Below are 13,653 nucleotides of genomic sequence, written 5' to 3' on the forward strand. Positions count from 1 at the left end.
TTAATCAATTATTGTTTAGCATGACATATCAAACCTATCTGCCTAAACACACATCATCCAACAAGAAAAATAATTGTTCAAAATAATTATGAGGGGCTGGAGAGATGGCTCAGTGGTTAAGAGCACTGGGTGCTCTTCCAGAGGTCCTGAGTTCAATTCCCACAACTACATGGTGGCTCACAACCACCTGTAATGAGATCTGGAGCCCTCTTCTGGCCTGCAGGCACACATGCAGGCAGAACACTGTATGTGTAAAAAATAAATATTTTTTTTTAAAAAAAAGTGTTTAAAACAACAACAATTATGATACTCTGCTAGTACAAAGTTCAAGGCAGAGCAAGGAGCTGAAAAAGTAAACTTGTCAAATTCCTATCCCTGGAAAGGTTCCATATTTGCATTCCTTTCCTTCCTTACAAAGTTTAGTATTTAAAGCTAACATATCATTAATTGAAATTTGGTCTAAAACAGAGAAGCAAAGTGAATAATTCAACATTATTATGATATTCTTCATTGATAATGGCCACAAAAACATTTTTTTTCATTTTATAATTTAATTTAATTTTACATATCAGCCATAGATTCCCTTGTTTTCCCTCCTCCCGCCTCCCACCCTCCCCCAGCTCAACCCCCATTCCCATCTCCTCCAGGCAAGGACTCCCCTGGAGATTCAGCTTAGCTTGGTAGATTCAGGGGAGGCATGTCCAGTCCCCTCCTCCCTTCACCCAGGCTTAGCAAAGTGTCCCTGCATAGGCCCCAGGCTCCAAATAGTCAGCTTCATGCACTGGTCCTGGTCCCACTGCCCGGGAGCCTCCCAAACAGTTCAAGTTAATCAAGTCCGCAACTGGATCACGCCCTCTGGAAAAGTGAGACGCAAAAATATTTTTGCATACATAGTATTAATTAAAACTATATTTTAAAATGTGTTTATATTATTATAAAGACAGTTTTTGACTCACTCATTTATGGAAACTTGTCAAAACTTTTGTAAATTTATGGAAATATGATTCTTTATTCATATTTCTTGATAGATTTAAGACTTTATTTCTTTAAATGCTTAACTTGTGAAAGGAACTAGTAGCTAAGACTTTCTAAGATGTTCGAGCTAACAGAAATGATTAAGAAGATACTTTACTGCTTGTATTCAGGCAATTTTTATTCAACCCCAACACTAATTTAAAAACATTCTAATGTATCAACATTCCAGTTAATGTTTACCTCTTAGTGGCATTCTGAGAGTGCCCTGATCATAATTGTATACAGGGACAGCAACGATTATACTAAGCTGTCTTCAAATTGTTCTTATCATCCAGAACCCTTCATAAAGATCCACATTCTGCACTCCTTGAAGTCAAATCAGCAAAGACTTCCATCCAAGTATTATTCAGTTATTAATCAGAATTTAATTCAGTGTTATTCGTATAAATAATTTGATATTTGTCTAAATCACAAAGTCATGGCAATCAATCATATAGAGCTAAATAGAGATTCTGTGTAGAAGATTTTTAATGCTAAATATTATTCTATTTTGTATTAATAGTACACAGAAAATTAGAACGTAATACTATAGCTGGGCTATGCTTCAGCAGTTAAGTACACTCAGTCACCTGCCTGTACATACTGCTATAAAGGAATGTTAAAAAATGAATGTTTGAGACCTTTAAAATTCATATTTTGCCCTAAAATTAAAGAAACATTGCTTCCTCTTTTTCTTAGATAATTAACAAGGCAATTATTCCAACATTAAAATTTTATACAATTATATATACATTTAACTTATATTCCTATTTAAACCTTATTATTTAAGAAAAATACCATGATAAAATAAGGGGTCTATTAAGTAACCAAATTAGTTTATGTGGATATAACTATAGTATTAAAATGAATATTTATGAGAAATTTATATAGAAAATATGTTGTTATAAATAATCAAAAACGTGATGAGTTGTGTCTTAAATCTATAGTCTATTGACTTCTTAGGTAAATTAAACTCCTACAGTCATTAAGTAAATATCTACCCAGGGTAGTTTGCCTTTGGCAAATGTAATATAAAGTTAATATATTGGTATAAGCATGCAATGATTGGGGACTTTTTTTTTCACTTTGATTTGGTTGGATATTTGCTTTCTTTTGACACAGGATTTACTAAGTAGACCAAGCTGGCCTGTTACTTATTATATATTTCAATTAGGCCTTCAGTGCAGAGTCCTCCTCCTCACTCTTCTAAGTATCAGGGATTGACTGGCATGTGCCACCACACATGGTTTCAATTTTAGAAGCTATCAGAAAGCATAAGTCAAGGAAACAGTTCTGTGAACTTCAATTATATAGGAAACAATTTTAAAACGTCATTGCTTTCAAACTAAAATGTGTTCAGTCCTACAAAATGCAATGTCTTTTGCTCAGGGTTTGTGGGTACAAGATAGGAGCTCCCAAGTCATTAACACTTCATAGTCACTCAAAAAAATTCCAATAAATTTTCATTTTCCATGAACTCTTTGCTTTTAAACAAAGCACTTTGAAGTTAGGCACCAAAGGCCAACATAAAATTCACTCATTCTAAAGATGTATTTGCCTAGTTTGCTTGCTTAATCACTGACCACTTTGTAAGATCATGGTTATGCTTTTGATCTTTGTCTCTACTTACTATGAATCAGAAACTGGAGCAAGGCCAGTCAATTTCCAACCCCATTGGAAGGTTATCAGTTCACCTACAAAAGGGTTTGCTGTAAGGAAATCCCTTTGATACAATTATGCTTCTGAGGTGACCTTGTTTCCACGTTGTCCAAGACAGGTTTATGAGCTTGTGATCTTAGCAGAACAAATGCCTGAAGAATCTGACCATTTGTCTCTTATATTAATGATGGGTTCACCACAGTTTCCTATATTTGGGATGTACATTACTGCACGTATTTTGATTTTTTTCTTCTAGGTAAGGGAGCGACTGAGGGTTTCTTTAGAAAGAGTCTCTGCACTGGAAGAGGAACTAGCTTCAGCTAATCAGGAGGTAACACACCGAACTTTGCTCTTCAGAGGTGCACTATTGCTAACATGCTGGCCCTTGTGTTACACGTTGCTTTCATTTAACTCTGTCACAAAATCAATTACATTCTGTCTGTGCTGCTGAATGACGCCCATTAAAATGAGTTGCCAGAGGCCTGTTTTCTGGTTTCTGGCTCTTCAAATCTGTCACCAGGAGACCAAAGAAAAGCCGCCAAGGGATAGGGAGATGGCTATTTAGGAAACCAGTCCTAGAAATAAGTAAAACACAACCCTGAGACTGGAACTTGTGGCAAGTTCCTCTTAAACTTTGAAATGCTAAAAATGAAGTAAACCCCCCAGATGGACACATGATTTCCTTTTCCCTCAGACTCTTCCCGTTTTCAGTTTCTGGAAGCATTGTGCTCGCACCTAGTGGCACCACTGAATTAGAATGTTTGTGAAGATTCAAAGCAATCTTTTTTTTAAAGTCATGGCTTAAGATTGAAAGAGCTGGGATCCCATTAGTCCCAGACCTGTTCAGACCTTGTGCGTGTTGCCACAGCCCCTGTGAGATCGTATGTGCTTCAGCTGCGCAGTGCTCAGAAGATCTTGTTTCCCTGCTAGTCTCCCAGAAGCTGTTTCCAATTGATACTTAATTGCAAATAAAAAACTAGTTTTCTCCAATAGAGTGTCGCCGAGTATACAAACAACTCTTAAGGCAAGATCCATGGCCAGCAGTAGATGGCCAACACACCATGTTGGGAGAGTTGATTGTCTGATAATGCTTTGTTGGGCTTTTTGTTTGTTTGTTTGTTTTTGTTTTTGTTTTTCTTTAATTACCCTACAGGCCTTTTGCTTATATATTATAGTTTACTGTTTTGTCTCTTTATGAGATTTCCATGTATGGGTCTCCTAGTCTATGTATTTCTTGTCTTCCCCCTGCCATGTTGCTTTTCTGTACATTTGTTTGTTTTGTCTCATTCAATTTTTTAAAATTTCTTTTATTTTTCCTTTTTCTTTTTTAGACACCTGGCTTTTTGCTGCTGTTGTTTTGTTCTGTTGTTTTTGTTTTGTTTCGTTCTTTGATTTTAATGAGAGAAAGCCAGAAAGCATGGAAATTTGAGTGGGTGGGGAGGTGGGAAGATCTGGGAGGAGTTGGGGAGGGACAATTATCACAGAGTATATTGTTTGAAAAAAAATCTACTTTCAATAGTAAAAGTGATAAAAGACTTAACTTATTTTGCAAGTTTTCAGTTTTTATTTTTATTGTATTAGTAAAATTGAATAATTAGTATACATACACAAATAAAAGTTTAGATCTTTATTAGACAATAAAATGGTGCTATCTACATCTGATTTTATGTTTATCTCCAAGTAGAAGTTCATTCTCTTGATATTTGTTTTGCTGGTAGTGAATATAATAAAATAAATAAACATATTTTCCCATATTTTAATAATTTAAAATGTGAGAGGCTGCTGTTAATACTAAGTATTATTAAGGATTTCTAACAAAATAGTGTGTCCAAAAACATTTAACAACGTTCTTTATTTGATGATGTTTTTATGGTATTAATAGACTATTTCCACACATTTAAAAAAAAAAAAACAGAATAAATCCTGTTTACTGTGCACTACTTAGCATTGCTTCCTTAAAATAACTTAATACTCACAAAGTCATTCATTTCTGCTTTTAATTAAGCTCCTGGCTTAATAATTAAAGCCTTGAAAATAATGGACTTTGGCTAGAGAAATGTCAGCCTGGAGAAGGTGCTTACCACAGAAGAATAGTGAAAAAACAAAACAAAAAAACAATACTAGTTTCTTTGACATTGCTGTGATAAACTCCCCATACCAAAGCAGTTTCAGGGAGAAGAAAAGGCTTATTTTCTTTCACAGTCCCATCTAATGTCCATCATTGTGGCAGAGTCAAGGCAGCAGCAGGGTGAGAATCTCGTCACATTACACCCACAATCAAGCTCAGACATCAGCAAGTGGATGTGTTTATGCTAGTTGTCAGGTCACTTTCTTCACACTTAGGCAGTTCAAAATCCCCTTCAAAGGACCATTCTGACAGCACATAGCAATGCTGGAGAGCTGGCATACTGTTATGACATCGCTTTTATGTCCTGAGTTTCCGAGGGTATAGTGACTGCTCAAGAAACACGGGGTTTATTTCATCCATGGGTTTAGAAATGAGAAGTCGGAGAGTAGGGGTCCAGATTATGAGACATAGCTTGACATATTTATACTCAATTATATCTAGGATTCTATACAAGCAGAGAGTATCACCTTATAGAACTCATTCAGCCGGGTATTCCCTCTCTGTCTCTCATTTTTTTTTCCACACTGTCTTCTTATTCTCACACATGAATTTGGCATTTATCTCTGTAAAACATTTTAAAGATAATTTGCATTTCTGTAGACTTTGTATATTATTCTCTTCTATATGTGTCCAGGTAGGGGCAAAGGCAAAATCTGAAATACAACTTGTAGCTGGCTAATCAATTCATACACTGGAAAGGTTTTTAATGTATTGGGAGCACAGCTTTTAATTTTTCCAAGGATATCACCTACTCTGGCATCTTCACTTATTCTGTGTGATATCCCTTTAGAGTCTACATGGGCTATTAACAGAATAAAATTAGAAGGTTTGTTTAAAATCATATGAAACAATTAAGAGTTCCAGTCTGGTAAATGCTCCAAAACATCCTGCTTTTGTATAATGGATGAGGTTTTGTTTAATGATCCCAGTATTTTTGTAAATACAAATTATAATAATATGTTAGTTTAAGAAAAGGAAAATATTTTATATTCAGTGAAAGTTATTAGTTGTTTTCACTCATTGTGAGAATAAGTACCATTGCACTTAGAGTTTTTGGGGGGTGTTGTTTTATGGCTTGTTATTATTTCAATAAATATAAAAAATTAAAATTGTCTTCTAGTCTGATGCCATTTTCATGATGACACTAACACTACACCATTGCATTGAACACTTAATAATAGAAGCTAATATTTACTGACTGTTCTATATCTCTGGAATCTGTACTAAATGCATCTACATCAACACAATAATCCTGAAAGTTATTTACTGTAATCACTTTATAGTGGGTCCCAAAACACTATTTCCTCAGATGTACCACTCTTTTCCTTACTTTAAATGTTGAAAATCTTTCAACTGTTTTCTTCTTTATCTGTTTTTTTTTTTATTTTTTATTTTTTTATGAACCAGTGAGTTGTATTGGGGTTTTATTCTTACAGTATTACTTTTAGGAATACTGGCAAGGGGTTACACACAGGAACAGAAATGACTCAAGAACACTTGAACATTTGCAACTCTACTCCAGCATTAGCAACAGCTCACAAATTCAGGGAACCTAGAGCACAGTGCACAGCCTGAGGGCAAATGGACAGGTTGGAGACTTGTCCTTTCTAAGGGCCTCAGTTTATCTTAAACTATTGCTGGCAGCTGGTCTGGTCTTAGTCTTTTTTTTGCAGCTTGTCTTGTTTGAGAATGACTCTCAGCAGCTTGACTTATTTATTTTGGGAAGACAGGACCCAGTAAATCTGGTCAGTTTAAGGGATCCTGTAGCTATTTTGAGTCATTTACCTTCCTGCTGAAGGAGAGTTCCTGCAGGGTGGAATGCTTCACTCTCAGAGGAAACTGTCACATTGTACATTGCAAAACCAGGAGGAGGGTTGTCTGTTGTGTCCTGTGTGATTGTGCTTTAGAAAGGATGGACATAGCTTAAGTTACTAATCTAAAGAATAATTGCAAAGAGCACTGGTCCATGTTGATTCTGAGAGAACTTTCCTCTTGTATAACCACATGATTCAATGCCACTGATTGATGAGTTCAAATCAGTTCGGAGAATGATGATGTCAGAGTTATCACTGTCCATTTTGATTTAAGATTATTTTCTCTAGATTTCTTAATCCTTTAAAATATTTAAATTAAATATTAAGTACGCCTATTTGGTCCCCATCCTTAGTAGGGTGTCATTTAAACATTAATAAATTAATGCTTTTAAGTTTTTTGAAGTATACACAATTATTATTACCATTATTATTATTATTACTATTATTATTATTTTGGTTTTTCGAGACAGGGTTTCTCTGTGTAGCTTTGCGCCTTTCTTGGATCTCGCTCCGTAGACCAGGCTGACCTCGAACTCACAAAGATCCGCCTGCCTCTGCCTCCCAAGTGCTGGGATTACAGGTGTGTGCCACCACCGCCCGACCACAGATTGTTTTAACAACTGTTATTTGCTATATCTTCAAACTGGAGGCTGCCACAAGTCCTTCAGTAGTGAAAATGAAGTATGTAAAAATATGTTTCACAAGCATGATGTATACTTGACAGTCTATGAGTAAGTCTCCAAATAATATGCAATAGTATGAACCATTAAATGAACCTTTAATTATGTTTGTTGGAAAGAAAATCTAAAACCAAAACACAGCTTATATTCCTCAATATGCTCTGGTCTTGAAAAGAAACCACCACAGAACTGGATAATTGATAACGGCCTGATAGCTACAAGAAGCATGTTCAACATGACAGCTCAATGGTTGTAATTGTAAAACCAGGACCAGGTATTTGAAATTTCCTTTCAAATCATTGGTCAGGGCATTCCGCATTCAGAGAATTGCAATTCATATGTGTGACTATGTCTGTGCTGTTCCCCATATCCATAACTAATAAGTTACTTACATCTATATTAAAATACAAATAGATGAGATCTTCATTGATTACCACTTGAGGAATCAGTTTGTTTTTTACAAGCTTTACTTATTTTTATTTTTTCCTTCTATTGAAAATAGATTTTTCTCTCACATAATATATGCTGACTATGGTTTTCCCTTCCTCCCCTCCTCCCATTTGCTCTCCATCTTCCCTCCTATCCCGAGCCACTCCATTTCTGCCTCCCCTTAGTAAAACAAGGAACGGCCTTCTAAAGAATAATACTAAAGTATAGTAACACAAAACAAAGACTAACACATCAAAGTTGGACAAGACAAACAAATGAAAGGAAAAGAGTCCAAGAAAGGGACAAAAATGAGTGACCCACTCTTTCACACATTTGGAGATATATGGAAACACCAAAATAAATGCTGTAACATACGTTCCAAAGACCTTGTGCAGGCCTGTACATACTGCCTCAGTCTTTGAGTTCATATGAGCTGTAGTCATGTTGACACAGAGGGTGCTGACTTCCTGGTGTCCTCCATCCCCTCTGGATCTTGCCCTCTGACTCCTCTTTTACAAGAGTCCTGAACCCTTAGGGAAGGGATTTTATTGAGACATTCCATTTTGGCCTGGTTGTTCCAGGGTCTCTCATTCTCTATATATTGTTTGGCTGTGAATCTCAGTATTTGTTCTGAAAGAAGCTTTTCTGATGATGACTGAGCAAAGGACTCATCTATAAGTATAGATCAGAATGTTATTAGATGTCATTCCATTGCTATTTTTTTATACAGTAGAATTTGGTTTTTTCCTTGATTGCTAGACAATCTGGTCAATGGTTCTTGGTCCCTCAGGCAGTGTCAGGCTCCATCTCTCTCTAAGGTAAATCAAATATGAGTAAGTTTACTCCCACAAGCTTTGTACCACAAAGATAACACATCTTGCAGATAGTACCTCATTGTAGATCACAGGTTTTGCATATGGTCTGCTGTTTACATTACTCTTTTGGTAGTATGCACAGTAATATCCTGCACCAAAGAGGCTAGAACGTAGGGGTGAAGGCTCTATGTATGCAATATCTGAATTAGTTGTAAAGTTGTCTTTAGCAATGGGGCCTTGTGGATGGTCTTAGAAACAACCTTGGTTGTTTGGAGGTTCCTATGGGCCCCTTTAGCCATCAACACAATTAGATGTAACCCAAGCTCAGCACTGGAAACTTCATTTGGTGTCAAGAGATGGCCAAATGGGACTCTCTCCCATTTTTCGGCAATTTCCTTTAGATTGAATTTGTATATGTATATATTTCAGGAAGCTTCTACTCTGTAAGGTAGTAAGTACCCTTCAATTGCCTTTCATTTAGCTGTCACTTCCTGTATTCTCCCTCAGTCCTTCTCCCTCATCTCTCCCCTTCCACTTTGCACTTTTCTTACCATTGCCACCCCTCCACAATCCATAACTATCTATTCTAATTTCCTTTCCTCTCTGTGCCCTTTAGTCCTCTACTCTATATCTACCTTGGGTGTTTCTACAGATTGTAGCTTGATCATCACTGACTTAATAGCTAATGTCCATGTATAAGTAAATACATATAATATTTGTCTTTCTGGGTCTGAGATGCCTCAATCATGATGATTTTTTTTCTATCCATCCATTTACCTTATTTAAATACATTATTTAATTTTTGATGGCAATATAATATTCTACTGTATAAATGTTCCAAATTTTCTTTATTTAGTTTTCTTTTGAGAGGAATCTAGGTTGTTTCTGATTTCTGCATCTAATAAAAAGAGCAACAATGAATATGGTGGAGCGAATGTTTCTTGGGAGGAAAGAGCAACCTTTGGATATATGCATGAAAGTGGCATAGCTGGATCTTGTGAAAGATTTATTTCAGTCTTCTTTGGGAAGCACCACATTGATTTCCACAGTAGCAATACAACTTTATACTCCCACTAGCAATGAATGAGTGTTATACTTACTCTATATCCTTGCCAGCAATAGTTGTGACTTATTTTATTGATCTTAGCCTTTCTGACAGGTATAAGGTGAGAAATCTCAAAATAGTTTTGATTTACATTTCCCTAATGGATAAAGATGTTGAATATTTCTTTAAGTGTTCCTCAGCCATTTGAGTTTTCTCTTTTGAGAATTCTGTCTAGATCTTTACCACATTTATAAATTATGTTATTTATTTATTTTTTTGATATCTAGATTTTGGAATTATTTATATATTTTATATATTAATCCTCTATCAGATGTACAGTTTGTAAAAATTGTTTCCCCTTCTGTAGACTGCAACGTTGTCCAAGTGTCCTTTGCTGCAAAAAAGTGTCTCAGTCTCATGAGATCCCTTTTATTATTTGTTGATCTTAGTGCCTGTGCTAATGGTGTTTGGCTCAGAAAGTTTTTTGGTACCAATGACCTCAAGATTATTCATCATTTTCTCTTGTAAGGTTCAATGTGTCTGGTGTTATGTTGAGGTCTTTGATCCATTTGGAGTTGAGTTTTGTGTATGGATCGATTTGTGTTCTCCAACGTGCAGCCATCCAATGTGACCAGCACCATTTGCTGAAAATAATGATCCTTTTGTCCAGTGTTTGTTGCTGACTCCTTTGTAAAACTTGGCTGTCAATTGGTGTGTGGATTTGGTTCTTTGAGAAAATCAGTAAGATTAATAAACACTCATCCAAATTAACAAAAAGGCAGACAGAATATTCAAATTAGCAAAAATTATAAATCAAAGGTACCCCATAATGTCAGACACCAAAAAAAATTCAAGGAACCATAAGAATATGCTGTAAAAAACTACACTCCACAAAATTTTAAAATCTGAAAGAAATGTATAATTTTCTTGACATTACCACTCACCAAAGTTAAATCAATGTAGATAATCAATTCAAACAGAACTATAACTCCCACAAAAATAGAAAGCAGTCACTAAAAGTCTCCCTACCAAAATTATCCCAGGGCAAGATGGTTTTACTATACAATTTTACCGGACTTTCAAAGAAACATTAATGCCACTATTAATCAAATTATTCCACAGCATAAAAACAGAAGGGACATTGATAATCTCATTTTATGAAGTCACAGTTACCCAATACCAAAGCAACATAATGACCCAAAGAAGAAAAATAATTATAAACCAATTTTATTATGAACATAGATGCAAAAAGTGGAATGTTTTTGCCTCTTTCAAATTATTAGAAACCTAACTCCCAGGATGGTACATGGAAATGGGGCATTGGATTAGTGTCCTTATAAAAGAGACTCCAGAGAGTTACCTTGTCCTTTCAGAAAAAAAATAAAAAATAAAAAACAAAAAAAACCCAATAAAATATTTGCAAATCAAATCCAGGAACACATCATCAAGAAGATCATCTACCATGATCAAGAAAACTTCAACTCAGGTATGCAGGGATGGTTCAACATATATAAACCAATAAGTGTAACCCAAACTGAAAGAGAAAAACAACATGATCTTATTGTTAGGTGCAGAAAAGGCCTTTGAGAACAAGCACCATCCCTTCATGAGACACATCTTAGAGAGATTAGGGATACAAGAGACATACCTAAACATAATAAAGGAAATTTACAGCAAGCTTATAGCCAACATTAAATTAAATGGAGAGAAATGCAAAGCAATTCCACTGAAATCAAGAACCATACAAGGTTGTCTATTCTCTTCATATCAGTTCATTACAATACTTTTAGCTAGAGCAATTAAATCATTGAGGGGATACTAATTGGAAAGGAAGGAATTAAAGTATCATTATTTTTTTTATTATGTGTTTTAATTTTATACATCAGGCATAGGTTCCCCTGTCCTCCCCCCTCCCAAACCCACACCCACCTTCCCCCCAGCCCCTCCCCTCCATTCCCATCACCTCCAGTACCAAGACTCCCCTGGGGATTCATTTAAACCTGGTGGATTCAGTACAGGCAGGTCTTATCCCCTCCTTCCAGTCTGAGCATGTGTCCCTGTGTAAGCCCAAGGTTCCAAACAGCTAGCTCATGCACTAAGGACAGATCCTGGTCCCACAGCCTGGGTGCCTCCCAAACAGATCAAGCTATTCAATTGTCTCACTTATCCAGAGGGCCTGATCTAGCTAGGGGCTCCACAGCCGTTGGTTCATAATTCATGTACTTTCTTTCGATTGGCTATTTGTTCCTATGCTTTTTGCAATCTTGGATTCAACAATTCACGATCTTGCAGTCCCTCCTCTTTCTCGACCATTGGACACCTGGAGCTCCACCTGGGGCCTGGCTGAGGATCTCTGCATCCACTTCCATCAGTTACTGGATGAGAGTTCCAAGACGACTGTTAGGGTGTTTAGTCATCTGATCACCAGACTAGGTCAGATCAGGCTTTCTCTCGACCAATGCCAGCAGTGTACAGAGAATATATCATTGTGGATTTCTGGGGACCTCTCAAGCACTCTGCCTATTCCTGTTCTCATGTGGTCTTCATTTATCATGGTCTGTTATTCCTCATTCTCCCTTTCTGTTCTTGATCCAGCTGGGATCTCCTGCTCCCCTAAACTTTCTTTCCCTCAAATCTTTCCCTTCATTACTCCCACTCTCATCCAGGTTGTTCATGTAGATCTCATCCATTTCTCTGTCATTGGGTGATCCCTGGGTCTTTCCTAGGGTCCTGTTTTCTAGGTAGCTTCCCTGGAGTTGTGTAGCAATCTAGTCATCTTTGTTTTACATCTAATATCCTCCTATGAGTGAATACATACCATGTTTGTCCTTCTGAGTCTGGGTTACCTCACTCAGGATGATTTTTTCTAGATCCATCCATTTGCCTGCAAACCTCATGATGTCATTGTTTTTCTCCGCTGAGTAGTACTCCATTGTGTATATGTAACCTATTTTCTTTATCCATTCTTCAGTTGAAGGGTATCTAGGTTGTTTCCAGGTTCTGGATATTACAAATAATGCTGATATGAACATAGCTGAGCAAATGCCCTTGTGGTATGATTGAGCATTCCTTGGGTATATGCCCAAGAGTGCTATAGATGGGTCTTGGGGGAGATGGATTCCCAATTTTCTAAGGAAGCGCCATATTGATTTCCAAAGTGGCTGTACAAGCTTGCATTCCCACCAACAGTGGAGGAGAGTACCCCTTGCTCCACATCCTCTCCAGTATAAGCTGTCTTCTGTGTTTTTGATCTTAGCCATTCTGACAGGTGTAATGTAATATCTCAGAGTCTTTTTGATTTGCATTTCCCAGATAATTAGGGATGTTGAGCATTTCCTTAAATGTCTTTCAGCCATTTGAACTTCCTCTGTGGAGAATTCTCTGTTTAGTTCTATTGCCCATTTCTTAATTGGACTGTTGGGCATTTTGATGTCTAATTTCTTGAGTTCTTTATATATTCTGGATATCAGCCCTCTATCAGATGTGGGGTTGGTGAAGACCTTTTCCCATTCTGTAGGCTGTCACTTTGTCTTGTTGACCTTGTCCTTTGCTCTAAAAAAGCTTCTCAGTTTCAACAAGTCCCATTGATTGATTGTTTCTCTCAGTGTCTATGCTACTGGTGTTATATGTAGAAAGTCCTCTTCAGTGCAAATGCGTTCAAGAGTACTTCCTACTTTCTCTTTTATCAGGTTCAGAGTAACTGGATTTATGTTGAGGTCTTTGATCCACTTGGACTTAAGTTTTGTGCATGGTGACAGATATGGATCTATTTGCAGCCTTCTACACATTGACATCCAGTTATGCCAGCACCATTTGTTGAGGATGCTTTCTCTTTTCCATTGTACATTTTTGGCTTCTTTGTCAAAAATTATATTATCATAGGTGTGCGGGTTAATGTCAGGATCTTCAATTCGATTCCATTGGTCCACATGCCAGTTTTTATGCCAGTACCAAGCTGTTTTTATTACGGTAGCTCTATAGTAGAGCTTGAGGTCGGGGATCAAGATGCCTCCAGAGGTTGTTTTATTGTACAGGATTCTTTTGGCTATCCTGGGTTTTTTGTTTTTCC

The 13,653-nt window shown here is 36.7% G+C and overlaps 1 protein-coding gene across 26 annotated transcripts in view; it reads left to right on the forward strand.

The window, feature by feature from the left end:
* Nucleotides 1-13,653, forward strand: part of Ppfia2 (PTPRF interacting protein alpha 2) — a 452,499-nt gene that overhangs the window by 283,250 nt on the left and 155,596 nt on the right. For all 26 annotated transcript variants that reach the window (XM_036169422.1, XM_036169428.1, XM_036169425.1 and 23 more), the window contains one exon: nt 2,930-3,004. In XM_036169422.1, coding sequence (XP_036025315.1) covers nt 2,930-3,004 — 75 coding nt within the window. The remainder of the gene's footprint in view (nt 1-2,929; nt 3,005-13,653) is intronic.

This window comes from Onychomys torridus, chromosome 20 (genome assembly GCF_903995425.1).
Source record: "Onychomys torridus chromosome 20, mOncTor1.1, whole genome shotgun sequence".
Classification (NCBI taxonomy): domain Eukaryota; kingdom Metazoa; phylum Chordata; class Mammalia; order Rodentia; family Cricetidae; genus Onychomys; species Onychomys torridus.